General features: G+C 42.7%; 1 protein-coding gene across 5 annotated transcripts in view; it reads right to left on the reverse strand.

The window, feature by feature from the left end:
- Nucleotides 1-24,910, reverse strand: part of FAM184A (family with sequence similarity 184 member A) — a 434,097-nt gene that overhangs the window by 169,943 nt on the left and 239,244 nt on the right. For all 5 annotated transcript variants that reach the window (XM_073627163.1, XM_073627164.1, XM_073627165.1 and 2 more), the window contains one exon: nt 22,440-22,621. In XM_073627163.1, the coding sequence (XP_073483264.1) occupies nt 22,440-22,621 (182 nt within the window). The remainder of the gene's footprint in view (nt 1-22,439; nt 22,622-24,910) is intronic.

The following is a 24,910-nucleotide window of genomic DNA, read 5'->3' on the forward strand; positions in this document are numbered from 1 at the left end:
TCCCTACAGTAAAGCATGGTGGTGGTTTTTCAAGCAGCAGGAACTGGGATACTAGTCAGGATCGAGGGAAAGATGAATGCAGCAAGAGACATCCTTGATGAAAACCTGCTCCAGAGCTCTCTGGACCTCAGACTGGGGCAAAGGTTCATCTTCCAACAGGATAACCACCTTAAGCACACAGCCAAGATAACAAAGGAGTGGCTATGGGACAACTCTGTGAATGTCCTTGAGTGGCCCAGCCAGAGCCCAGACTTAAACTGATTGAACAACTCTGGAGAGATCTGAAAATGGCTGTGCACCAAAGCTTCCCATCCAACCTGATGGAGCTTGAGAGGTCCAGCAAAGAAGAATGGGAGAAACTGCCCAAAAATAGGTGTGCCAAGCTTGTAGCATCACTCTCAAAAAGACTTAAGGCATCACCTTTACCCTCAGCTTCTTTAGCAAGGCAGTGGACATCTTGGAGGTGTGTTTGGGGATCTTTATCATGTTGGAATACTGGTCTTGGACATTTTCACTTAGGGGTGTACTCACTTTTGTTGCCACCGGTTTAGACATTAATGGCTGTGTGTTGAGTTATTTTGAGGGGGCAGAAAATTTACACTGTTATACAAGCTGTATACTCACTACTTTACATTGTAGCAAAGTATAATTTCTTCAGTGTTGTCACATGAAAAGATATAATAAAATATTTACAAAAATGTGAGTGGTGTACTCACTTTTGTGAGATACTGTGTATATTAAGGGTGCGCATCTTCACTGGTCTTATGATTCGATTACGATTATCTGGTCAACGATTCGATTCCGCGATGCGTCAAGATGCATCACGATTACTGACGCGCTCCCACTTCCGCTTTGGCCGCCTAGGCAGCCCTTCCTCCCTGCAATCTTCTGGGACACATTACAGGTCCCAGAAGATTGCCCGGCTATGCAGGACAGCGCAGTGAGACATGTGCAGTTGCGCACCAGGCTGTGAAGCTGCAAGCTGTCACAGCCAGATGTCCACAGTAGTATTGCCATCGCCGTGGACAGGCAGGGGAGAGAATGGAGGGTTTGGGTGGCCACGTCACTGGATTGAGGGACAGGTGAGTGTATTTTTATTAAAAGTCAGAAGATACACTTTTTTGTAGCTGCTGACTTTTAATAAACAAAAAATTTACTAGGCTGCCCCTCCCTGCCAGCGATCTTCTGGGACACAACACAGGTCCCAGAAGATTGGCTGGCCAATGGCAGAGCGCAGTGCGTGCCCGACCGTGAAGGCATAAGCTGTCACAGGCGGGTGTCACTGCCCACAGTAAATAGGATGGCGCCGAGTAGAGGAGAGAGACTCCGTGCAGCCGCATCGATGTACCGTGGGACAGGTGAGTGTCTGATTATTAAAAGTCAGCAGCTACACTTTTTGTAGCTGCTGACTTTTAATAAACTAAAAAACAGGTGGAACTCCACTTTAAAAAGTGCACTAATCCGGTGCACTACAGGGTACAGGAATTCACACTCACGACTGCTGGGAGGTCAGAAAGGATTAGAATCCACAACTGACAAACAGCCCTGTGAAGTTCCCTGTACTACTGTGTCTGTCATGATATTTCTCTGGGCTCCCCCGTTTGCACCTTCCAGCACACTAGGAGTTAGGCCCCTTTCACACGTGCGGACAGTATGTCCGTATTTCATCCATCCGTTTTCGGATGAAATATGGACATACATGCATCCCTATGGGATAGCGGGTGTCAGCGGATGAACATCCACTGACACCCGATATCATCCGTCCCCGCTATGGTACGATTCTGCAGACGGAGGAAAATCCTATTTTTCTATTCGTCTGCGGATCGGATGAAAACGGACAGACGGTCTGTGTTTATTCTTTCCCCCCATAGGGGAGAGCGGAGATCTGACAGGGCGGTCCCTGCACAAGTGCACAGTGTACAGGGACCGCCCTGTCATCCACCGGCTCAGCGGGGATCAACGGAGCGATCCCCGCTGAGCAAGCGGATGTTCACGGTGTGGATCATCACGGATTTGTCCCGTGTGAAATGAGCCTTAACACAGTGGAATGTGCAAATGGTGGGGGGGGGGCTGGGAAATACACCGAAATTGCCGGGAAGCACAGAGCACGTGTAGGAGCCAGTGTATGTAGAGTACAAACACATTTGTACTTTACATACTGCTGTTAAAATACCTGTGTGGTAATAAATGCAGTTGTAATCCATTAAGTGCCCACCGCTGTATGTGCATTTTAAAATATATGCAGCACAGCTTCATACCTCATTTCTTAGTGTGTATAACTGTGTCTTTGTCAAAATGGCTTTTGTTAATAAATGCAATTGTAATCCATTAAGTGGCTTCCGCTGTATGTGTTTTTTTTAAATATATGCAGCTTCATACCTCGTTTTTTAGTCTGTGTATATAACTGTATAAGCCGCTCATGTGACTGCTCAGTCCAGCCCACGTCTCTCCTCTCAGTCTCATGTCTCTCTGTCTCTTCTGATGTCAGTAGGAGTTCTCATCCCCGCCCACTGACTGTAGCTATCAGATCAGAAGAGAGGCGGGCGGGGCTGACGTCAGGAGATACGTGAGGAGAGAGGTGGGCTGGACTGAGCAGTCACATGAGCGGGATATACAGTTATATACACAGACTACAAAACGAGGTATGAAGCTGCATATATTTAAAAAAAAAACACATACAGCGGTGGCCATTTAATGGATTGCAACTGCATTTATTAACAAAAGTTATATTGACAAAAACGCGCGGAGCAGTCTTCCGGGAGGGGCAAGTCGGGATGACGTCACTCGACATCGATTTTTCGGGGTGCTTGCATCGATGCCGCATCGGGGACCCCTGAATCGCGATGCATCGATGCAGCGATTAAGTTCCACATCCCCTAGTGTATATATATCCAAATAACATTCCTGAGCTCATCTCTTCACCACACACAGCCACAAAGGCAAGAGGATTCTTGTTGGGCAGTGTATTAGTGCTAGAACTAATACACTTGTTCAAGCATATCTGGCCCTCTTTGAAAAAAGTTTGGACACCCCTGGCCTAAACTGATGAATAAATGTGTTTTTTTTAAATATTTTTTTTTAGATATGTATTATAGCAAAAAGTAAAAACATATATATTTTTTCAAAATTGTCACATTTTGTTTGTTTATAGCGCAAAAAATAAAAACAGCAGAGGTGATGAAATACCACCAAAAGAAAGCTCTATTTGTAGGAAAAAAATCAATTTTGTTTGGGTCCAGAGTCGCACGACCGCGCAATTGTCAGTTAAAGCGATGCAGTGCTGTATCGCAAAAAATGGCCTGGTCATTAAGGGGGCAAATCCTTCCGGTCCTTAAGTGGAGGCCATGAGATAATATTGGATCATTTTAACTAATAAACTATATGTATAAAAATAGGTCAACCACAGAAACCCTAACCTACCCAGCTCTATCCTGTTATTAACTTGTGTGAAAACAGTTCCCAAAAAGCAACCGCCCCAAGACATAGTCAAAGGCACTAGAGTATAACCAAATTGGAGTAGATTATAGGAGGCAAGGAAGAACACGTTTGTCAGCCTGCTGGTGGAGTGGAGAGTTCAAGAATCATCCATAAAAGAGAAACAGGAGGTTCTCCCTTAGCAAGATGCCTTTATGTAGCAAGAACTGCTGGCTGGCACATAGAAGGTAGTATCCACATGGGATATTCAGATTTAGGCCTCACAAAAAGAAAGCTCAAGCGGTGTGATTAAACAGAACATCCATTTGAGATTATAGTGACAGCAATGAAGAGTCCTGCCCCAGGTAGAAAGCAAAGTGGGCTTAGGGAAAGAAGAATGAGCAATAGTACTTACTATTGCAGTGTAGTTGTTAGTTGGATTACCCCTTGTCAACATCTCTTTGTTCAAGCCAGGTGAAGACATCTTCTGGACTTGTGAAATATCATGTGCAATCAGCATCATTAACTGAAAGGCAGGCTGGGTATAGCATGGCATAATTAATATGAAGAACTCATACTCGTCTCTTTGCATCATGAAATGTTATGCAATTGATTTTATCTGAGAAATCAGGAAACACAATCCTGGCATCTTAGAAAAGGATAAGGCCTTTTTCTCTAGTAAGGCGCAGCGCAGTGTCCCGATCTCTGCAGTTAAAAAACTTGGCTATGAAGGTGTGTGGCAGGGCTCCTGGGGGTAACAGTTAAGTCACCATGCGGTATGCATGTTCTATTGAAAATATAAAGAAAAAAATTTATTCCTACCATAGAAGTTGATCAGCAGGTGTTCTAGGAGGCTGGGTCCTTAACTCTTAGTGCCCTCTAAGGCAGATTACTGCAATATAGTCCCTTTTCAAGATCATTCTGCATTTGAGTAAGCTAGTAAAGCTGCTGCATCTGCCCAGAGGCTGGTCTTCAACCTGGTTCGGGGACTTCAGACCCAGTATTTGTAGCTGTTGACTTTTACTTTAAAATAAAAACAAGTTTCTCATTGAGGTCAGTGACAGCATGGTGCCTGTGGTGCAGAGGAAAGACTCTTTCCGGTTACCTTCTTAAAGCTCCTCCCTATGTGGTAACCCCCACTCACTGGATCACTAGTCTTCACTCCAGCAAAAGCCACCAGCTAGGGATAGATACAGTGGAGTTAGGTGGATAGAACACAGCTTCAGAAGCTTGTGAAAGGGTAGAAGGGGGGTTCACGTTTGCAAATAGATGGGCTGTCATGTGTGAAGATCATGGTACCAAATAAAGATGTATAATTTATAAATGAGTGCTCCCGCGCTATCACTTAGAGTGTGTGAGATGATTAACTGCCGCAGACACCGATTAGCTTATCCGTGGCTAAAGGAATGATATTTTATGTGGTATTGGTGTTGCGCTGTTAGATACTATGTGATTGGATAATATATAAATGCGTACAATGTAAGTCATTAAAAACAATGGCAAAAAATCAAACACGAATTATATACAATAATAATTCATCTGCCATCCAATATGAAATTCCAACCTGGTGTCAATTCAGAAAATGGTGTAAACACAAACCCGTGCAAATGCGCAAAAAAATATTAAAATGAAATATTTTATGCATATACATAAACAATCTTTGAAGTGATCAATGCTAAGAAGTAAATGTACAAATTAAAATATAAACCAGGAACGCGACTTAAATATATCCACCAATGAACTGTGACTGTGGTGCAATCAATTAGAAAATAATACAAACAACTGTGAGCAAATAAAGTCCATATACAACATTCCATACACCCTGCTGTGGCGCTGTAACTGACTGGTGTATCCTTTCACTGTTCAGAGTGGGTGAAGAAATGGTGTCTGTTCTTTCAAATGATGTGACACCTATGTGATTCCTATCTTCTCGCTTTACTGCTGTAAGGTAACAGCATGTTTTGGTATCTTTCTCTGGAGGTCTGTATGCCTTTGCTTGCCTCTGCGGATCCTCTAATGGTCTGTCTGGCCTGAGGATCTCTATGGTAATGATCCCTCCTCTATGGTGGTCTTGGGTTTTTCTCTTGGTGTCATCCGTAATATGTGCATATGTAATACACTCCCCATAGCATAGTTTCATTTTTAAAAGGTTTATTAACAAGAAACAGCTTAGTTACTCACTTTTTTAAAATAAAATCGTGTATATCATCCATGAGCGCTGAGCTCGTATACTGACGGCATCACTTTCGGTATGCCTCTGCTCATGCAATACGCTTTACGTCATGCAATATGCGTTACGTCATGCCCACATGACTTCGTCAAGGCGACAGGCATAAGAGATGTCCTTAAATAGTCTACAAATAATTTCAATTGTGGTGGCCATTTTCTAGTAGTCTATGGCCTCTTAGTATATTACAGCGGCCATTTTCTGGTGGTCTCACTCTCCGCTATAATAATAGAGATGCTGGCTACGACGGCAGCCATATTATAGCCGGCCATAAGAAGCAATGGAAGCCAACTTTGCACCTAGTGTTGCATATTTATTTATGGCCCAATGTGAGGAAGAGTCCATCTATACAAACACACCAGTGGAACTGATCTGCTACAAAAGGTACATTGATAACGTAATCATCCTGTGGAAGGGTGACCAGAACATATTGCTTGATCATATGAATCGATTGAACCAAAATGACCGCAACATAATCATGGAATATCAACGATAAAAACATCTCCTTCCTGGATCTGGTGATTATAAGAAGACAATAAGTTAATCACCAAAACACACTTTAAAACTGTGGATAGAAACAGTTATCTCCCTATGGAAAGCTGCCATCACAAAAATTGGCTCTTTAATAAACCTACGAGCCAACTTATGCAGCTTAGACATAATTGTACCAACATAAGAGACTACATAGAACAAGCTACCCAAATTGGACATAGATTTATCAACAAAGGATACAAAAAATAATTAATTAAAGAAAGAATCACAGAAGTAGCCCAAATGGACAGAACGGCATAGTTAGGACCAACAAACAACAAAATCAACGAATGATCAAGTACCAATAATTCTAGACCAATAATACCAATAATACCAATAATTTCTAGATTACAATGCACAATACAAAAAAATAGAAAAGATTATAAAACGTCACTGGCATATACTACAAACACATAAACATCTCCAGACCATATTACCGAATAGACCCAAATTTGTCTATAGAAAAGCCCCCACCATTCGGGGCAAAGTGGTAAAAAACATATTAGACCCCCCAAAAAGACCTTCACTTTTTTCACGGGAAAAGGGCTTTTCCTTTGTAAAAGGTGCTACGCATGCACACGTACCGAACGCCCTAACAAAAAAAAGTTTAACTTCAAATCCACCAGCACAGGTATAACACACAACATAAAGGACTTCATAAGATGCAATACAGAGGGGGCGGTACATGCCCTAGAATGCAGTTGTATACTCCAATACATAGGACGCACTAAAAGACACCTAAAAAACCAGAATCAAAGTACACATTCAGAATATTCAAAAGGATATGACAAACATAGTATATTCCAAGCACTTTGCTAAAGTTCACATTCACAATAAAGACCCCACTCATTTGACATTTTGAGGTATTGAACCCTATAAAAAACACTGGCGAAGCAGTCATAAAATCAGGACACTCAGCCAGATGAAATACAAATTAATATTTTTGATGGACACTCTTACACCCCATGGGTTAAATATAGAATTTGACCTTAACTGCTTTATCAGTGACTTTTAATGAGGAACATAATGTACACATTCATTATTGTTTAGTTACATGTCAACTGCACTGTTCTGTTTATCATGTTCCATTTCATTCTATTCAGGTCACCTTCAGTACTTGGAGGTTATGCATCCTAATTCTTGCATTGCGATCACACTTCTTGCTACATATTTACCATAGTTGCCAACATTGTAAAAAAAAAATGTGGGACACTTTTGTGGCTGTAGGCGGAGCTGTCCAATAATTAGGGGGCGGGGCATTCACCAGCAGGCGTGGCCTATCAAAAACAGACAAGTGCGACGCGCGAAGCGCGCCGCGCCGAAAAATGGGCGTGGTTTACGCGAAATTGTGGGCGTGGCTTAAATGGGCGTGGCTCTAGAGGGTGTGGTTAGAGTCTGAAATGAATGAGGGATGGAGAGGGGGGGAGAGGGGGAGAGAGAGGGAAATGACGGGACAGCAGCCCCAGATCCTACACAATAAAAATATGTGTATTCTAGAAAGTTTAACAATCAGCAGATAAAGATACTCCAAACACCTGGTGTTAATGCTTCAATCATCCCGGCACCATGGTTGTTATGGTGTCAGGATGATTGAAGCGCATTATTTCTATTATTACATTGTAATATAAAATGAAATCATTCAACTCACCATAATGCAGAATCAGTGGGATCCCTGAGCGTGTCACCTGCCACGTCGCCTGCCACCAGCCGTCCGTCCTTGCTTCAGATGTCCGAGCAGAGTCCGTCCTTGCATCAGGTGCCCCCAGCGGAGCCCCCCTCACACCAGGAGTCCCCGGCGGAGCCCCCCTCACATCAGAAGTCCCCAGCGGAGCCCCCCTCACATCAGGAGTCCCCGGCGGAGCCCCCCTCACATCAGGTGTCCCCGGCGGAGCCCCCCCTCACACCAGGAGTCCCCAGCGGAGCCCCCCTCACACCAGGAGTCCCCGGCGGAGCCCCCCTCACATCAGAAGTCCCCAGCGGAGCCCCCCTCACACCAGGAGTCCCCGGCGGAGCCCCCCCTCACATCAGGAGTCCCCGGCGGAGCCCCCCCTCACATCAGGAGTCCCCGGCGGAGCCCCCCCTCACATCAGGAGTCCCCGGCGGAGCCCCCCCTCACATCAGGAGTCCCCGGCGGAGCCCCCCCTCACATCAGGAGTCCCCGGCGGAGCCTCCCCTCACATCAGGAGTCCCTGGCGGAGCCCCCCCTCACATCAGGAGTCCCCGGCGGAGCCCCCCCTCACATCAGGAGTCCCCGGCGGAGCCCCCCCTCACATCAGGAGTCCCTGGCGGAGCTCCCCCTCACATCAGGTGTCCCCAGTGCCCCCCCACTCACATCAGGTGTCCCCAGTGCCCCCCCACTCACATCAGGTGTCCCCAGTGCCCCCCCCCTCACATCAGGTGTCCCCCCCTCACATCAGGTGTCCCCAGTGCCCCCCCCACTCACATCAGGTGTCCCCCCCTCACATCAGGTGTCCCCCACTCACATCAGGTGTCCCCAGTGCCCCCCCCCACTCACATCAGGTGTCCCCAGTGCCCCCCCCACTCACATCAGGTGTCCCCCCTCACATCAGGTGTCCCCCCTCACATCAGGTGTCCCCAGTGCCCTCCCCCCCTCACATCAGGTGTCCCCCCCTCACATCAGGTGTCCCCCCCTCACATCAGGTGTCCCCAGTGCCCCCCCCACTCACATCAGGTGTCCCCAGTGCCCCCCCCTCACATCAGGTGTCCCCCCCTCACATCAGGTGTCCCCAGTGCCCCCCCTCACATCAGGTGTCCCCCCCTCACATCAGGTGTCCCCAGTGCCCCCCCCTCACATCAGGTGTCCCCCCCTCACATCAGGTGTCCCCAGTGCCCCCCCCTCACATCAGGTGTCCCCCCCTCACATCAGGTGTCCCCAGTGCCCCCCCCCTCACATCAGGTGTCCCCAGTGCCCCCCCCCACTCACATCAGGTGTCCCCAGTGCCCCCCCCCACTCACATCAGGTGTCCCCTGTGCCCCCCCCCCCACTCACATCGTGTCCCACAGCGGTGCGCGCGCTCACCCCCCACCTAGAACCCCCGCCCCTTTCCATATCAGACTGGCAGCGGGGCGGGGGGTAGGCGGGGCGAGGCGGAGCGGGGCGGGCCGAGGCGGGGCGGGCCGAGGCGGGGCGAGGCGGAGCGGAGCGGGCCGAGGCGGGGCGGGCCGAGGCAGGCCGAGGCGGAGCGGGGCGGGCCGAGGCGGGGCAGGGGGTGGGCGGCGACGCAGAAGCTTCGTCTAGCCCCCCCCAGCCGTCTTCCTGAACTCCAACAAAATGGCGGCCGGCGGAGACAATGTCTCCGCCGGCCGCCGACCTCTAGCGGCGGCGGCGGCGGCAGCGGCGGCGGTTTCAAAAACCGGAACCGAATTTTTCGGGACATTTCCCGGGACGCCACAAATCCGGGAATGAAGTCCAAGTCCCGGGAATGTCCCGGGAAATTCGGGACAGTTGGCAGCTATGATTTACTCCCCTTTGCTCTATTCATTCTCTTTCCCATATGCATTTGCATATGTATGGACACAGCACTTTAGACCTCTACACGATTCTTTATTGCACCCACCTAAGGTATTGGCCTCCCATGTAACTCATCATAGTGGCATTCAGGTTGGCATGAGCTAATTCAACTCATCCCCCCTCGTTTGATATTCTTTTACATTTGGTTTTAATAAAAATCAATATTTTTTAATTTTTTTTTTTTTATACATACTCTGTATATGGTTTTATATTTTCTGTTACCTAATAGTATGTATTTTGGAACACTTCCAGTATCCCTGGGCTCCGTTTTACACATTTCTCTAGTCCTTATATTTATACTCATTACCAGTCCCAAAAAAACAGTCACTCTGCACTTAAGCGATTTCCATTATTTGCCCTGTATTGGACACATACATGTTCAGACCAAGCAAATATATCTGGCATACATAGGGACCTAAAGAAAATTGCTGCCACAAACAATGGTCTTAGAACTAATAGAAAATACAGGTTTGCTTTTTTGGCCTCCTATAATATGGCTGCCATCATAGCCAGCATCTCTATTATTATAGATAGAGATAGATAGGAGATTGAGACCACCAGAAAGGCTGCCGTAATATACTAAGAGCCCATAGACTACTAGAAAATTGCTGCCACAATTGAAATCATTTGTAGACTATTTAACCACTTCAGCCCAGGAAGATTTGGCTGCTCAATGACTAGGTCATTTTTTGCGATACGGCACTGCGTCGCTTTAACTGACAATTGCGCTGCCGTGCGACGCTGTACCCAAACAAAATTGACGTCCTTTTTTTCCCACAAATAGAGCTTTCTTTTGGTGGTATTTGATCACCTCTGCGGTTTTTATTTTTTGTGCTATAAACAAAAAAAGCGACAATTTTGAAAAAAACACAATATTTTGTACTTTTTGCTATAATAAATATGCCCTTTTTTTTTTAAAAAAGCAAATTTTTTCCTCAGTTTAGGCCAATATGTATTCTTCTACATATTTTTGGTAATAAAAAAGTGTATATTGATTGGTTGGCGCAAAAGTTATTGCGTCTACAATATAGGGGAAAGGTTTTGATATTTTTATTATTATTATTTTTTTTTTTTTATTGCTAGTAATGGCAGTGATTTCCCCTGATTTTAAGGGGAAAAAAGTGCATGTTATACGCTGATAAATATGGTAATTCGTCTGTTTTTTTGCCATTGTTTTTATTGGCTTACATTGTACGCATTTATATATTATCCAATCACATAGTATCTAACAGCGCAACACCAATACAACATATAATACCAAATGAAGATGGCTACTTTGTTTAGTCTTCTATTTTTCTGCTTTCTCCATTTTCTGTTAAGAGTCATCAATCTCCCATTTCCTCCCCCTTTTGCCCTGTCTGCCATCACCAGGACTATTGCTCACTGTAAATTAATGGAACTGATACACCCATTCCCATGCCAGGGCTGTTAACCAGTTAAAGCTCAACTCCACTGAAATCTTTTTTCAGATCTTTATTGCTCTGTATGTCCTTGTTTGAGACTGAGGCAGTAAACTGTAATCTCCCCAGTGCAGTATAGTAGTGTACAAAGGGTTCATTTAAAATCTCCCTAAGAGATTTCAGTTAACAGTAAAATATAAAAATCTGACAGGTAAACAATTTTGCCTGCAACTGCATTATAGATATAACCTCAAAGATTTAGTCTCTCCATTGGCCCTTTTCCTTGCAATTATTGGTTTCTGCACATCAATTCATAAAGGCAATATTTCAACCCTGATTATTGATGGAAAGATTGAGGCTTTGTGGATGATTGTTGAACATGTAGTTTTCTGCTGTCTACATAACCATGGAACATGGCACTGATTTGACTGTTTTTCAATCCCCTCTAGATGACCTACAAACTTGAAAAGGTAACAGTAAGGCTGACCATACATGGTCGAATTTTGAAAGAATTTTCTTTTGAAAATCAGAAAATGTGTGCGTTTTGTGATTCGATGGTGCCACCATTGATTTTGAAATTCGACCAACCAAGCCTTCAATTTCACCTCATGTTGCTACAGAAAAGAATTTTCGTGGCTGGGAATCTTCTTTTCTTTACGTGAATTTCCTTTTCTTGCACATGCGCATTTCTTTTTTGATTACATTTCTCGCACGATTCTCCCATCATTGATTAGAAAATTGTTCGTTTTTAAAAAAAAATCCAACATGTCCGATTACTCAAATTCGATGGCTGCACAAAAATCTTCTGTTGCTGCAGCCCACTAATGGTGCGAAATAGGAACGAAAATTATTAGATAAGATTTTCGATAGAAAATTCTTTTGAAATTCGACCCATGTATGGCCTGCCTAAGGTGGGGGATGGGGGTAGAATCACTGTCAGACTTTATTGCGATCTGTATCCCAGTTAGAAATATTTTCCCTCCCACCCAACGGAGATACCGACAGTAAACATACCTAAGCAAGGTTTTAACCCGTCACCATACTATAAAATATATGCTGAAGCACTACTATAATCCACAGAGCAGTTTCCATTGCTTGCACATTTTTATCCATGTGTATGTTGTTAAAGAAGAACTAAAGGCAAAACTTTTTAATTTTTTTTTTGGATAGAGTGGGTCAGGATTAGAACAACTGTCAGTTTTTATTGCTGCCTGTGCCCCATTAGAGAGATTCCCTATCTCTATTTGTCCTGTTTACCATTATCATTGAAAGTGAAAGTAAAAGAAAATCCCAAATTTTGGGTTATCCCCAAAAAAGTAACAGAGGGGAAATCTTCCAATGGGGACACTAGTTCTGGGGACCGGGGGGGCCCCAAAAAAATTCCCTTAATTTTCAGGAATTTCCTCTTACTTCCTGCTGTGGCTATGTGACAGGAAATGAAGGTAAATCTCCCCAATGGGGCACAGATGGCAATAATAAACCTTACAGGGGTTATAACCTTCCCTTACTCTATCCAAAATGAAAAAAAAAGTTTTGCCTATAGTTCTACTTTAACATTAACATGTTACTCGTGATATTCAAGAATGCCATGTTGGCATGGTTTCTAGGTCAGATATGGCTGCGTCTTTTATTATTATAAAAGAATAATACAACTAATAATTATACTATATAATTAAAATATATATTATATTATATACAAATATATCATTTTAAAACCATTAGAAAGAGGCAGCAGGTGCATTTCTATTTAAAGCGGAACTTAACCCTAAACAGGAAGTTCTGCTTTAAAGAATCTTCCCCCCTCCCCTAACAATACCAGATTTTTATTTTTTGGGGGGATTGGGTACCTATTTCTGGAACCACTGCGCTGTGGGTGTGGTGCATTTTGAAAAGTTCTGCATGCTGCATCTTTGGTGCGGTTCTGCGTTTTGAAAACTGCAACAAAAACGCAGCTTCCCATTGAAATGAATGGAAATCGCGGCTAAATCGGGACAAAATCGTGGTAAAAACGCATTGAGATTTGCGTTTTTGAGTCACATGTCCATTTCTCACAGGTGCAGACAACCCAAAACGCACCTGAAACGCACAGGAAATGCACCTGAAACCCAGCAAAATCATGGTAACAACGTGATTTTGCTACAGAGTAGTGTGAAAGGACCCTTACTGTAGCACTAACCCTAACCCTAGCTTGAACTCTAGCTCTAACCCTTGCCTTGTTCACAAGTTAAAAGAATCTATTTGCCATGTGAAGATAATGAATTATATCAATGTCTTCACAGCTACATGAACCTTTTCTATCTAGATCAAGGTTTCTCAACCAGGGTTCTTCCAGAGCTGCTAGAGGTTCTTTGAGCAATGAGCAATTTCTGCCTTTTAGTTAAGTTCCCACTGACACCATTGATCCTTTTAGCTATCTGTAAGTAGGTAATTCTTCCTAATGATCACAAATGTAGGGAGGGTTCTTCCCACTAACCATCACACTAATACAGTGAGGGAAAAAAGTATTTGATCCCCTGCTGATTTTCTACGTTTGCCCACTGACATAGAAATGAGCAGTCTATAATTTTAATGGTTGGTTTATTTGAACAGTTAGAGACAGAATAACAACAAAAATATCCAGAAAAACGCATTTCAAAAAAGTTATAAATTGATTTGCATTTTAATGAGTGAAATAATCACTTGACTCCATCGCAAAACATGACTTAGTACTTGGTGGCAAAACCCTTGTTGGCAATCACAGAGGTCAGATGTTTCTTATAGTTGGCCACCAGGTTTGCACACATTTCAGGAGGGATTTTGTCCCACTCCTTTTGCAGACTCTCTCCAAGTATTTAAGATTTTGAGGCTGACGTTTTATAACTCGAACCTTCAGCTCCCTCTACATATTTTCTATGGGACTAAGGTCTGGAGACTAGCTAGGCCACTCAGGACCTTAATGTCCTTCTTCTCGAGCCACTCCTTTGTTGCCTTGGCCATGTATTTTGGGTCATTGTCAAGCTGGAATACCCATCCACGACCCATTTTCAATGCCCTGGCTGAGGGAAGGAGGTTCTCACCAAGGATTTAACGGTACATGGCCCCGTCCATCGTCTCTTTGATGCAATGAAGTTGTGCTGTCCCCTTAGCAGAGAAACACCCCCAAAGCATAATGTTTCCACCTCCATGTTTGACAGTGGGCTCATAGGCAGCAGTCCTCCTTCGCCAAACACAGCAAGTTGAGTTGATGCCAAAAAGCTCGATTTTGGTCTCATCTGCCCACAACACTTTCACCCAGTTCTTCTCTGAATCATTCAGATGTTAATTATCAAACTTCAGATGGGTCTGTACATGTGCTTTCTTGAGCAGGGGGACCTTTGCGGGCGTTACAGGATTTCAGTCCTTCACCGCGTAGTGTGTTACCAATTGTTTTCTTAGTGACTATGGTCCCAGCTGTCTTGAGATCATTGACAAGATTCTCCCGTATAATTCTGGGCTGATTCCTCACCGTTATCATGATCATTGAAACTCCAAAAGGTGAGATCTTGCATGGAGCGCCAGACCGAGGGAGATTGACAGTTATTTTATGTTTCTTCCATTTGCAAATAATAGCACCAACTGTTGTCACCCTCTCACCAAGCTGCTTGGTGAAGGTCTTGTAAACCATTCCAGCCCTGTGTAGGTCTACAATCTTGTTCCTGACATCCTTGGACAGCTCTTTGGTCTTGGCCAAGGTGGAGAGATTGGAATCTGATTGATTGCTTCTGTGGACAGGTGTCTTTTATACAGGTAACAAGCTGAGATTACCTCAGTACCTGTATAGAAGACACCTGGGAGCCAGAAATCTTGCTGATTGATAGGGGATCAAATACTTATTACACTCATTAAAATGCAAATCAATGTATAACTTTTTTGAAATACGTTTTTCTGGATATTTTTGTTGTTATTCTGTCTCTCACTGTTAAAATAAACCTACCATTAAAATTATAGACTGGTCATTTCTTTGTCAGTGGGCAAACGTACAAAATCAGCAGGTGATCAAATACTTTTTTCCCCTCACTGTATATCATGAGTTGTAGATATAGTAACTTTTAGCAGAGGTTCCCTAAGACCGGCAATTTATTTCAAGGGTTCCTTTAAATTGAATAGGTTGAGAAGGGCTGATTTAGATGGTCGCTAAAGTCTTCTGCTTGTTAGTCCTATTTTCATTGTATTCTGTCTTTTCTATAAAGATGTTCTACAGTATATATCTCTTGTGAGTAGAGAATATTCTGGGATGGTTTTGGAATAATTAGCTTAATGGGACATTGTGTAATCACAAAGGTTTATACTAAAGCTAAATCTGCATCAAAAGCTATATATTAATAATAGCAAACATACAACTAAACTGATTTGTAGTTTAGCATTGTGGGAATGACACAGAAAAATTTTATTTCTGTTTGTAAAGAATGCCTTTTTTAAAATGTTTTTTTCTAACAGGACAGCTATCCCATGATGTATAGCTATTTTACATGCTATCAATTCTTACTTTGGAAATTCACTGAAAAGTCTGATCAAAAAATTAAGATACATTTTCCTTTAAATTTGGATTTATACAAAAGAAATAATTTTAGCATAAATAATGACAAAATAATCACCTTATACCAACGGATGTTAGTGCAAAATTAAAAAATATATAAAGTTTAAACAAAAGCTACTGCATGCAGCAATTAAAGACATATCACACTGAAAATCCCAATTAAAGCAAACACCAAATCAAACACAGTTTTGATCCTCTGCAGGGAAGATAATTAGCCATTGCAAAACAAGTTTACGATCAGCTGGCAGTTATTAATTATAATTTTCAGGAAAACAATACAAATTGTGAGAAGCATGGAAAAAATGCTATGTGCAAGATCCTGCATGTAAAATATGGTTTAACAAGAGATGTATACGGTGCAAGACTTTCAGAACTATTTAGTAAGGCAGCACTAAAAGCAAACAACTCAATACAGTTATATACAGAATGGAATTTTACTACCAATTATCATTATCATACAACTTTAAGATGAATTTTGGTTAATTGCCACAGGTTACTGAATGTTGCTGCTTGTTTTTTGAGCAAGCCAATGGGGTTATAAAACTGCACAACACAAGCTTTCTATAGTTTCACCATAATCAGCCACTGACTGCATAGGTATAGGCACAGAAAATTGAGGCTACTTCTCCATCTACCTTCTCTTGCTACCATTAAGTGGCCCACAATACCATCATTGATTGTTGGCAAGTGTCAAATTTTCTGTACAACAGACCCCATCTTCAGATTTAAAAGTAATGTTTTTTGCCAAACCATGCTTCATTAGTTTATCTGTCACAACACACATTTGCTGGTATTTGCTGAATTAATATTTTCTGCAATAACTGCATATATTCTTTACTTTGTAAACTAAGAGAAAATCCTTCCACTACTTTCCACGAGTTCCTCACCATTAGGTTTTAACTTTCGGGAAAATACTTTTTTTTCCCTCTCTGCTATAAATTTCATTCCTTATTGTCTAACAGTTTTTTATCATTGACATGTGATAGCACTGAGAGTTTTGTTGTATTCACACTAAAGGTAGCTAAATAATGAGGATTCCTTGTGAAAGGGCCTGGCTGGCATTGCCATTGCACAGCACACTGCACTGGGAGATATGTCAAACTAAACTAAATAAATAATGAGGATAGAGACATGATGATGACATGGTATTTTATTAAGGTGAGTTCATGTCATTTTTACAGAACAATAGCCTTTATATTCAGCTCACAAGAAACCTTATCTTTTGCAATCCTGTTTTATTTTTACATATGTACCAAGTATATGTAAATATTGTATGTGTGTCACGATATATTAAACATGGCCATTTATTAGTAATGATCACAAATTGCACCTATATTACACATCACCGCTTTCCTAAAGCACCAAGTTTGTACATACTTTATATAGATGCATTACATTTTTTTCTTCCAATCTCCACAAAACAATCCTAACCTACTTTATGGAGAAAGAAATATCACGTCCACCTTACTAGCAGAATAACACCTCCTGAAGGATGTGTGGGTTTGTCAGACTTCCTTTCCACATGAGAACCACACTTCTGGATCTAAGGTATTCTGAGTTTGTCTTCAAGAAAATTATACCCACAGAGTAACTTTCTTTAAAAAGTGTCAGTGTTTAGATATGGGGAGCCCAATAACAGGGGCACACACCTTGGATAAGGATACTCAGGAGGTGAATCCAGCAGAGCTTCAAAAAATGTGGTACAAAAAGGGAAAGTCCATAATCAAAGTCAAACATAGAACAAGGTCAGGGCAGGCAGCGAAGGATCAGAGTCAATAAACATAGCAAAGGTCAGGTAACGTAATTACACGGCAAGCAACAGATATACACTGTGGACATCTCTAAAACAACTGAGCACTCTCTCTATGGAAACCTTTCAGCTTTATAGTGATCAAACAGGAAATGATCTTGAAAGGTGTGGTGGAAGTAATGCAGAACAGGAAGGACTTCAGTGCTGCCATTTTGATATGAGGATGCCATCGGACATGTGCTAGAGGCCTCACCATCATCACACAGGGATGCCACAGGACACAGGCCACCAAAAAAAAAGTGCCAAGGACTGACATGCTGCTAGTGCGAGGACCCCTGCGGTTGGTACAGGCAGATTGCAGATTGTGACAAAAAGGGATATACAAATGATATCCAAAAAAATGTCATCTGCAACATAATTTGATACTCAGAGACTGCCAGCCTGTGCACAACAACAAAGTCTACCATATTTCACTCTGGATCACTAAATGTGCTGTGTTAAGGGCTTTTGATAGACCAAGCAGTCTCTGACCCGGTATATATTTCTGCCACCTTATCTGTCTGACTCTGTAGCCTTTCACTGGTTTTGTAAGCTCCATCTCTTCCATGTGAACATGTGTCTCTGCTTCAGTAATTAGCAGAAACTTTATAGGCAGGGCTTGCCTTGCTTCATACCTGGGTTATTTTCTGGTTCTGTGCTGCCTGTATCTGGTTTTCCCCTCTGCCCTGTTAAGTGCGACTCTGCCTCTAGCAGGATTCCCCCAATGACAGTATCTGTTCCAGTCATTGGAGGGATTCTAGGATCAGTCAATAGCCAATGGTGCACATCCAGCATTAGAGTGGACTGTCTTTGAGCTACGAAGATGACTGCATGAACTATTTTTTTTCTGATCAGCATTTATGCACCCCATGAACAGTTTTACATTATGTATTTTATGCAGAATGATTCTGCGTACATGTCTCAAATAGGATCGTAGAGACTAAATTCTCCACCCGGATGACACACACCAATTATCTTTGCTGTATGACTGCTAGATTTAATATACAGGCAGCCTTTCATTTTTAATAATAGTTTATAATCAATTTATAAAGCTTACCTTGCTGGTACTGAAAGTATCCCGTGCCAAATGACTAAAGTCCCTGCACAAGAAGCTTGGAGCATCAGAACAAAACAATACATTAAACTTCTGCCTTATTTACCTAAAGCAGTTGTAAAGGTAATATTTGTTTTATTCTTATTAAATTAATTAATGTTGCACTTACTGTACCTGCTCTGTGCAAAGGTATTGCAAAGAGTGGCACCAAACCTCTTCTGCTGGGGTCCCTGCTCTTCCACTTCTGTGTGCCTCCTTAGGAAGCCGCTTGCTATGGGGGCATACCTGCAGGCTTGCTTCTGAGCCAGGCTGTGTGTGTCCATAGACACACACAGCCTGGCTCAGCCTTGCCCCCTGCTCCCTTCTCACAGGATTTGATTGACAGCAGCAGGAGCCAATGGCTCCCGCTGCTGCCTTTGAGTCCTGTGAGGAGAGGAACACAGACCAGTGCCGCTGCAGGCGGGCACAGCACTGGATCAAGATAGGACTCAAGGTAAATACAGGTACAGTTAAAGAGATAGCTAAGTATATAAGGATGTGAGTGGCGATATAGTTACTGGGAATTTTATAGCTTAATGCAGGGAATGTATTAAGGCATATAATGCCCTGCCTTTAGAACCACTTTTAATGATTTTGGATGTTCATACATTTAAAGAATAATATATATTACAATGCCCAAACAATATTTTTTTGATACAGTTACGTATGATATGCATGTCATGGCCATTTCTATCTATCAGTTGCTAAGGTCAGACCTTAAAAAATACAAATAATTCAAAATGCAATGGAGTTGATTTACTAAAGGCAAATAGACTGTGCACTTTGCAAGTGCAGTTACACTCATTTTCCCCAGAGGTTAAAAAATGTGATAAAGCTCTGCTGATTTCCATCATCCAATCATTAACAAGCAAACATGCTGTTTTTTAAAATTTTCTTGCACCTGAATGGGTATTATTTATAAAGTAAAGCTTTACCACACTATATTAACTGCAGAAAATGGGTGCAACTGCATTTGGAAAGTGCACAGTCTACTTGCCTTTAGTAATTCAACCCCAATGTGTTAAGTACCTTTACATATACACTAAATGTGGGCACCCATGGATGTTAGCACATTCCTCAAATTCTAGCCAGAGTGAACTCCGTTATGCAAATATCAACATCTTTTAGAGTCAGTGCCTAACTGGCGACCCTCCCACCTCCAAAACCTTGCTATTGAGTTACTGTAAAAAAGCTGAATCCAAAAATCTGTGAGAGAGTCAGCTCTGTAGATGACAGATGGGAGGACATAGATTAAAGGGAAAGAGCTAAGGAGTCCAACGAGCAGGCATAAGGTGGGGCAGTGTGGAGACTTGCTGGTTCTGAAATACTTTGTCATCCTCCTTATGCTATGCAGCCATTTACCACAGCAGAGGTAGGTGGATAGCAACATTATGTGCATCATTACACACATTTCTTGACAGATTAAATAGTAATTAAATACATGTTTTCTTCACAGTGTAGCATTCAATTGCAGCAAAACAATATACAAACCTTGCGTACCCTTTTGGATTCAGTCACTACATTTACCCACAGCCCTGTGTGTTAAAGTGAGCAAGAGTCAGGTTTCTGTTAAGAGTAGGTGACTATTTTGGCTACCTTTCTGAGGACACATTACATACATTTACTGATACTTGGTTGGTCTTAAAAGAAGGCCATTCTTAGGCGAGGATGAGGTAAGAACCACTAAGGTGAATTACCATTGTTCTTGCTAGGGGTATTATACCTGAGCTTTAAAACAAGAGGCTGAGGCACGGAAGTAGCCATTAACACAGCCAAAGTCAGGGAAGGCACAGTACTAGTAAGATCAGGTGAAGAAGGTGGTCAGTTCCAGAAAGTCCAACAGGTCAAAAAGTAAAAGTCAGAAAGATCAGGGATGTCGGGCTTATGAAGGTACAAGGATCTAAGCAGACTAAGAATAGACAGTTACCAGGAATCAAACAATCTAGGAAACAAAGTTAAAGTGGTTGTAAAGGCAGAAGGTTTTTTTTTTTTACCTTAAACCATACTATTAACCTTCTGTGTGCAGCCCCCCCTTATACTTACCTGAGCCTAATCTTTATCCAGTGCTGTGCACGATAGCAGCTGCTCTCTCCGGTCTCTCCCTCCTCACAGTGCAGACTGATAGCCATGGGAGCCATTGGCTCCTTCTGCTGTCAATCAAATCCAGTAACAAGGCAGCTGGGGGTGGGCCGAGCTGCACTGTCTGTGTCAGTAGACACAGACAGTGTGGCTTGGCATCAAGTCACAGGTGTGCCACCATTGGAACTAGAGGAGGAGCCAGGAGCGCCAATGAGGAACCCAAGAAGAGACGGACTGGGGCTGGTCTGTGCAAAACCACTGCACAGAGCAAGTAAGTATAACATGTTTGTTATTTTAAAAAAATGTAGCTTTACAATCACCTTAAGGCTTCATGCACACGAGACGCCGGTGCAAACTCTGCTGAACACGTTTTAAAAGCTGAAACCGGTGTTTAGAAACGCCCGCTTTGCCGCGTTTGCATGCCGTGTTTAGCCGCGTTTAACCGTGTTTGCGTCTAGAAGCAAGAATGACATTTTTCAAACCAAATTTGGGGCACCGTATTTCAGGGCCACTTGGTGCTAGGAACCCCAAATTTGGTGTGCTAACACAGTGGAACACTACAACATATCCAAAGCTGGGGTTCCTAGCACTAAGTGGCCCTGAGATACGGGGCCCCAAATTCGGATCGCAAAATGTCTTTCTCTGCTGCAGTTTACCATCATATTGCTGTGTTTTCTGGTCCAAAATATAGGGTTTCTTTAAAAACACTTATAAATGCAAACGCGGGTAAACGCAGTACCGGCGTTTAGCCGCATTTGGCATCTGAAACGTGGAAAACTTTTGCGCCTGAACCCTTTTTTTAGCTTCTGGAAAAACAAGGTTAAATGCAACTGCCTAAAAACGCCAAAAAACAAGACTGTGTACATGGACACATAGGATAACATTGAATGAGTTCAGGGGCAGTTGAAAAAAGTGTCCAACTGCTTCTGAACGCGCGTTTAACAGCGTCTCATGTGCATGAGGCCTAAGGCTACAGAAAAAAGAATTTAGCAATAACATGGTAAATAGGCACACTATGAGGACAGAATAATGAGAACGACAGGAAATAACAGCAGGTGTATAGGAAACACATGGACACCCCCCCCCCCCCCCCCCCCAAGCTACAGCTACAACAAGGTTATGGTTTTAAAAGAGTATGGACCAACCAGGGAGAAAGCATATGGTCACACCCTTGCATGTGCAGAGCTCACTGTAAAAGATAACCCAGGTTGTTATGCTAGTCCAGGACACAGAAAAATGCAGAAAAACATTAGTAAAGGAAGCAACAAGAGAAGCAGAAACAAACAGCCAGTGGGGACAAACGAAACAGCAGGTGAATACCAGGACCCAGGGAAAGCAGGAGGACTACAGCAGGAAACAGATACCTCACCAGGGGGAAAAAATGAGCAGGCCCAACTACCAGCCAAGCGTCAGAGCACTCCACTGACTGTCCAGACAAGGAACCCACACAGGTAGAATCTTAACAGTGTGACTGTGTGCATAATGCTAGGACAGGATCTGATATGAATGGATCACTGTAATAGTGATGTTGAATATGCTGACAATAAATAAAGGAAATCCTTAAATATATATTTGAAAGGTAAACAGTATGTAAACAGTATGACTCAACAATCCAACATTTTTTAAATAATGTTGTGATCATTAGAGAAACAAAATTACACAACATTTCACAGTTTTGACACTGTAAATGAAAAAAAGTGTAAGCTCTATCACTGTGGAAAGATTTAATAAAGATGTCTCTTGTTCAGCAATTACACGGTGGACAGCTGTAACTAACACAGTTTGTTGTCCAACAGTATTGATAAAAGGCATTTCTTACTTTCTCCAGCGCAAGGATCTGTTGCCTTTGCCGTTCATCTAGGTTTTGATTTTTGGTTTGAAGCAGAATCCGCTCTTCTTCAAGTCTGACTATTTTCTCTTTTATCCTAGCTTTTTCTGACTCCAAGTCCTGTATGGTGGCTTCTTGTGTCATTTGTGTGGCTTGAAGCATTCCAATATGACCTAGAAAAATAGTGAATCCTTTAGACAATCATTGCATGCCCCCACTATTAAGAAAGAAAAATGCCATATGGCTGTATTTATAACAAATGTGACAAATTAATACAAAATACAAAAGGATGGGAAATATGGAATTTCTGCTGGAAAGAACATATTAGATTTTAATGGAATGTAAGCTCCTGCAAAAGTGTAGCTGTACAACTCTGTTGGAGGAGCTAGACAACTGATTTACATGAGACTGGCTGTGTGTAGTGTACAACACAGGTAACTAAACCATTGACATCTGATCACTTGCTTTATTTTTGCAGTCAGGCAGCTTGATAACTGCCACACCCACCACAAACTCAGGTCCTCAACTGTCCTGGATCATGCAGGTCTCACAGGTCACTTTTGTAAAGCAATATTTCATCTTGCTTTACAGCGCTGACATCCGCTGACATCTATTTTCACATCCGTTGACATCCATTTAGACGTCTGTTGACATCCATTTTGCATTTTACAGAACGCAACCTTAAGATGTGAATAGGACATGTTGGAAATTAGATGTCCTTCTGATGATCTGCATTTTACAGCTGTGCTAAAATGCACTGGTATGAATTGGTTCTCTAGGAACCAAATGTTTCATATTTTTGAGGCAAATTTTACTGTTTAGTTAGAATTCATGGATAATCAAGATGCATTTAGGCTTAAGTCCTCATGCACACGGACGTTTTTACAGCTGCTTTTTTGAGCTTTTTTTGCAGCTTAAAAAGGCCTGTCTATGTTAGTCTATGGCTTCATGCCCACCTAGGCGTTTTTGAGCTGCAAGTGGCATAGGCGTTTTTAAGCTGTAAAAAAAACCCAGGACCAGTGGGTTCTGAAAGACGTTTTTCAGCTGTAAAAACGCTCTAACACTGAAAAACGCTCAAAAACGCTCAAAAATGCTCAAAAAACGCTCAAAAACGTCATTCACCAACGTTTTTTAGCGTTTTTGATCCATTGAAAAAAAAAAAAAAAAAATTGAAAAAAAAAAACGCTCAAAAACGCTAACGCAGAAAAACGCTCAAAAATGCTCAAAAACGCTAAAAAACGCTATTGCAAAAACGCTGAAAAAAGCTGAAAAAAGTTAAAAAAAATCACTGCAAAGATACTGGCGTTTTCATAATGTTTTTTTAACAGCCTGTGTGCATGAGGGCTAAAGGAAACCTATCACTAAGCAAATATGGTAGTTGCCATTGTTTATCTTTTCACCCTGTCATGACTAAGCCTATTTTTGAAATTTGGTGTTTACAAGTTAAAATCCGTATTTTTTGCTAGAAAATTACTTAGAGTTCCCAAACATTATATATATTTTTTTAGCAGAGAATCTAGAGAATAAAATGGCGATTGTTGCAATATTTTTTATCACACGTTTTTTTTGCAGCGGTGTTTTAAATGCAAATTTTTGGAAAAGGGACACTTTCATGAATTTTAAAAAATCCAAACAGTAAAGTTACCCCAATTTTTTTGTATAATGTGAAAGTAATAGGTGGTGACAGGTACTCTTTATGGAGGGATCGGGGGTCTAAAAGACCCCTGATCCCTCCTTTACACTTCAAAGTATTCAGATCGCCAAAAACGGCGATTCTGAATACTGTGTACTTTTTTAAATTCGGCGCCATTGGCAGCCGAGTAAACGGGAAGTGACGTCATGATGTCGCTTCCGCGTTTACAACAAGAAGGCTGGAACGAAGCTGCTCACAGCTTCGTTCCAGCCCGCCCCCAGCCGCCGAAGGTACCCGATTGGACACCGGGCCTCCCGATCGCACGGGAGGCCCGGTAACAGCGACGGGAGGCGGCGGGAGGGGGGGTGTCCCCTCCCGCTCCTAGGGTATGACAACCGAGCGGCTTTTAGCCGCATCGGTTGTTATACACGGGTAGCCGATCGCCCGCTGTAAACAACGGTACCGGGATGATGCCTGCAGCTGCAGGCATCATCCCGGTATAACCCCGGAAAGCCGAGTACGCATATCTGCGTACGGTTGGCGGGAAGGGGTTAAAGAAGATCTATCATTATAATTTTTTTACAGTTCTGTCCCATGTTGAACAAAGCACCTGAAGTTCCTTTCTAACCCTAGCTATGAGGTCCAAACTGCACCCCTCCCCTCTTGTAGCGGGCAATCTAACAGCAGCTGGGAAGGAGACGTCTGTTTGAGAATGGCAGCATGTCTCTGCTCTGAGCATTTTCCCCAAGACAAACAACTGCAAAAGAAATGCAGAGGCTGACATTTCACCCCTCCATCAGCATTCCTCTTGCTGGGAAAGTGCTCACAG

Source organism: Aquarana catesbeiana, linkage group LG04 (genome assembly GCF_042186555.1).
Source record: "Aquarana catesbeiana isolate 2022-GZ linkage group LG04, ASM4218655v1, whole genome shotgun sequence".
Lineage (NCBI taxonomy): Eukaryota > Metazoa > Chordata > Amphibia > Anura > Ranidae > Aquarana > Aquarana catesbeiana.